Genomic DNA, 5000 nt, shown 5'->3' with positions numbered 1-5000 from the left:
CGCATGCACGCACGCACGCACGCACGCACACACACACACACACACACACACACACACACACACACACACACACACACGCACACAGCAGTGAGAACAGATGTTGTTACCTGAGAAAGGGGAACCAATTTGTGTGTGCTGGGGGAGGGGAACTTAACAAGGGTATGCACTCTTCCTGCACCCCCCTCCAAAAAATTCACCTACACACACACAAGCAGGCACACACACACACACACACACACACACACACACACACACACACACTGCGATGCTGTAAATAAACTGTAGTGCAGAGAAAGGAAGTCAACATCTGCAAAGACTGTTGTTTATACTTTGAGTGCATATGTGTGTGTGTGTGTGTGTGTGTGTGTGTGTGCGTGTGTGTGTGTGTGTGTGTGTGTGTGTGTGTGTGTGTGTGCGTGTGCGTGAGTGTGTGAGTGAGAGAGAGAGATTTCAATATTGACCTTTCATTTCTGACTCATGTTTACTTTACAATAATATCACTGAACACAAACACAACTATAAACACACACACACACACACACACGCACACACACACACACACACACACACACAGACACACACACACACACACACACACACACACACACACACACACACACACACACACAGGACTAAAATAAGTAGTATGAAGAGCAGCAGTCACAGAGCTGAGCTGCAAACCTGCAGAGCAGCTCTATGAAGTCAGACCGTAGAAAAGATTAGATTAGATTAGATTAGATTAGATTAGATTAGATTGGATTGGATTGGATTAGACTGGATTAGATGGCACTGTATTGATCCGGGTGGAAGTCAGGTTCGTGCAGCAAAGTGAAGCAGAACATAATGAGAATGGAACAAATGCACAACTTTAAGTAATTAATTTAAAGCTGATTGGCCGAGAGCCTCTGACTTAAATTCTCACTTCCTGCTGGTGCCCACCCCCCCCCCCCCCCCCCCCTCCACCCCCCCACCCCCCCCGTGTCATTGATTCATTGATTTCTGATCAGATATGAGAAGCATCACAAAATCACTGCATTCCATTTTTACTTCCATATTGTCAATGTTCTGGTAATGATTACTGATGGACTGATTGATCAGTTGATGGACTGATTGATCAGTGTATTGATGGACTGATTGATCAGTGTATTGATGGACTGATGGTGTGTTCGCAGCCTGTGTGTTCCGGTATAATGGGTTCTCCCTGGTCTACCTCGTCCTGCTGCTGCTGCTGCCTCTGGTCCCTGAACCCACCACCTCCTCCATGAAAGGTACCACAACTGATGGATCAATGAGTTGATTGGTTGTTTAATTGATTTGATATTATTCACCATTATCTGTTCAATCCCAACTGCTATTTTTCCATTTAGCCTCTGCTTTAAAGTTTGAAAATGTTAAAGGTTTCAATTTACCAACATGCATTTCCTGATTGATTGATTGATTGACTGAGTGATTGATGAATTGATGAATTGATTGATTTTTCATCATGGAATAAAGAGAATAGTTGATTAAGTAGCTAGCACCTGATTTACCAGGAGAGGCGCTGTTTGCCCTGATTTTGCTACGAGCTGCAAAGAAAGTGAACAAATTCCCTGACAAACACGTGAGCGGCGTGACGGAAACACCTGTCTGGAACCACGTTCCTCCTGCCTCACCTGTTTGGTAACCATGGCAACAAGAGATCCCTCATTCAGGGCCGCGGTCGCCACAGATCAGATTCACCAGCCGCCCTTAACAAGACGCTCCTTCACTCCGACTTTCATCCATATTTTCTCTTTTGGGATTTGCTCTTTGGTACCAACAGCATCTACACACACTCAGGTAGAACCCGCTCACCTGTTTCATCCACTTCTACACAGCCAGCAACCTGTCAGCAGGCAGAACCCGCTGGTTAGCAGATCCAGGCTCCGCCCCCTGATCCTGCTTCACAGAACCAACCAAATGTTGTGCGACTAAATCAAAGCAGCCACAGCAGGTGATGTGTGTGACCTGTGGTTATTATAAACAGGAAGTTACCTGTTCAGCTTGGAGACAGGAAGTTACCTGTTCAGCTTGGAGACAGGAAGTTACCTGTTCAGTTTGGAGACAGGAAGTTACCTGTTCAGCTTGGAGACAGGAAGTTACCTGTTCAGCTTGGAGACAGGAAGTTACCTGTTCAATTTGGAAACAGGAAGCATGAGACGTCGTTGTCAAGCTGTAATTGATGCTCAAGGGCACATGACAAGTTATTGACACTGACATTTTTTGTTGTGGTATATCCACCACTGTTGTTGGCTTTTGTTTCAAGAAATTGTTTGAGATAAGGAAATCACCAGTGCATGCTTCTACTTAAATGCCCTACTTTCATGATATAATGTCACTGTAGCATGAACTTTTTACATTTTCCATAAATTTCACCCAAAAGCCAAATATCCATAACTTTTTGTGAGTAGTGTATTATTTAAATTTTATTTTGATATTGTTAAGATTAGGGTTTGGCTTGGTTTAATTCTAGTTCAGAACAAAATGATGGCTTATGCAAAACATAAATCAACAGATTTAACAGGGAAATCAAACAGAGATGGTTTTAGGGTTAAATCACCTTTACATGTAAATTTTTATTTTAAAGTTCATGCAAACTTGGGTTGTTTGTGTTTTATAAATTAAGTTTTGAGCAAGGCCCCTTTGATTAAGTGTTTCAACATTAAGGCTAAGGTCTGGCTTCAGGGTTAGAGTTAAGGGTTAGCGTGTAGTTGTGGTGCCTTGGTGGCCTTACGCTGACACAGTGCCCCCTGGTGGACCAGCAGGTCTGTTACATGCCTTGGCGTGATTTTGGGTTGTGAGGGGCGGAGCTTAGGGAAACCCCAACAACAAGAGTCTGAGTGACGGCGAGGGTCCGTGCCTCTTTAGGTCATTTGATTTTCCTTTCAGACACAAAAAACAAACAGTAATTTGATTTTCATTTTAAAATGCACACAGTTAATGTTGAAATGAAAAGCATTTTTTGTATTTCATGGATCAAAAATGAGCAAAAAAAAAAAAAATGGTTTGACTTTCAATTTCCATTTCAAATAACAAAAATCAAGACACAAAGAGGCCTGACCTGTCAGATGTGGCTGCTTCCAATGTGAGAGCGCCACCTGCAGGCCAGGTGTGCCAAGGCAACTCCAATAAAACGTCTTTGGAGCCAAACTCAGATCCAGCTTTAGACCCTAACCCTAACAGCCTGACGTCCGCTCACTGTGTGTGTGTGTGTGTGTGTGTGTGTCTGCTTTTTCTCTGCAGCATGAGATCTGATCATGACCCTGAGGCATGCCACACACACGCGCATGCATGCACACACACACACACACACACACACACACACACACAGCCTTGTAGCGTGCTGGAGCATGTTAAGATAAACCAACAGGAGACGACCTGACAAAGAGACTTTCTGCATCAAACACACAGACACACACACACACACACACACACACACACACACACACACACCTACCTATATATAACACACACACTTGAAGGATCCTTCCTGAGGAAACAGAAGTGAATAGGAAAGGTCGTTGCTAGGGCCCCTGGGGTCGTTGCTATGGTGCCACGTCTATTTCCCCAGGAAATGGATGACTCAGTGTGTGACGTCACATCCTGTCTTCTCTTGGAGGAGGCGATCTTACTGTGTGTGTGTGTGTGTGTGTGTGTGTCAGTGTTGTTATATTACAAAGAACAGTTGCCAGTTCCCACTCACACAATCAGATACACACACACGCACACACACACACACACACACACAATCAGACACACACACATACCTCTGCACTGATTTATCTGAGGACACATCATATGTTAGGCTTAGGTGTATAATCTGTGGGGTTAGGTTTAGGTGTATAATCTGTGGGGTTAGGCTTAGGTGTATAATCTGTGGGGTTAGGTTTAGGTGTATAATCTGTGGGGTTAGGTTTAGGTGTATAATCTGTGGGGTTAGGTTTCGGTGTAAACAGCATCAGGCAGTTGCTCCACCCTCTTCACCATCTCCGCCCCACATTTTGGTCCAAGCTGTGAGCGGAGAGGAGAGAAACCAGCGTCTGTACCGTGAACCATCACATCAACTTACCTGAGGTTTCTCCAGCGCACAGGCCCAGCATACGGGCCTCAACAAGCTCACCTGCCCGGACGTGGAGGTAGCATGCTGTGGATAATCCAATGGATACTCCCGGGGTGCTCACCGCTCTCCACCTGGACCATGCCGCCGCTCTGCTTCACCTCAGACCTTCACCCTAACCCTAACCCTAACACCTGGTCACCTGGTCACCTGGAGCTCTCTGGCGTAACCGTCCTCCACACAGTCGCCCTGGTCACATGTTTTCTTACAACTTCACATCGCCAAACTCCATCCCTTCCCTCTGGCCCTGTCGCTCTCCAACGTCTTCATTACGTCATCACAACAAACCGCATGTTAACCTGTCCAATCTCCGTCCACTTCCACGGTCCTCACAGCCAATCACAAAGCAACACCGTCTGAAACTGGCTCTGCTCAACACTCGGTCACCCAATAACAAAAGCCTAATTCTGGATGAATTTATAACAGACAATAATCTTGATTTCCTCTGTCTCACTGATTTTTCTGATTTTCTGAACCAGCTGTGTGCCATCTCACCTTCTGTTCTCCTCCTGGGTGATTTTAACTTCCACGTCAACCTGTAAACCTGCTGCTGACTTCCTGGATCTGCTACATTGCCTCAACGTCACACAACACATCAACTTCCCGACTCATGCCCGTGGTCATACCCTGGATCTCCTCTGCTCCTCTGGCCTCACAATAAATCAGCTCTCCAGCCTCAACCTAACCTAACCTCATACACTCTGGCTCTTCCAACCCCAAGGCTCTCTTCTCCACAATAAATAAACTCCTCAAATGCAGCGACAACATCTCCAACTCCTTCACAGTTAACAAGTGCAACACCCTTCTGTCATTTTTTCAAAACAAAATAGACACCATTTACAGTAACCTGTCTACCTCCGCCACT

General features: G+C 45.4%; 1 protein-coding gene across 1 annotated transcript in view; it reads left to right on the top strand.

The window, feature by feature from the left end:
• LOC115379062 (piezo-type mechanosensitive ion channel component 2-like) overlaps window positions 1-5000 on the top strand; it is a 65382-nt gene that overhangs the window by 1957 nt on the left and 58425 nt on the right. The window contains exon 2 of the mRNA XM_030079731.1: window positions 1173-1268. Within this exon, the coding sequence (XP_029935591.1) occupies window positions 1173-1268 (96 nt within the window). The remainder of the gene's footprint in view (window positions 1-1172; window positions 1269-5000) is intronic.

This window comes from Myripristis murdjan, chromosome 20 (genome assembly GCF_902150065.1).
Source record: "Myripristis murdjan chromosome 20, fMyrMur1.1, whole genome shotgun sequence".
NCBI classification, from domain to species: domain Eukaryota; kingdom Metazoa; phylum Chordata; class Actinopteri; order Holocentriformes; family Holocentridae; genus Myripristis; species Myripristis murdjan.
This window is presented reverse-complemented; position numbering and strand designations above follow the sequence as displayed.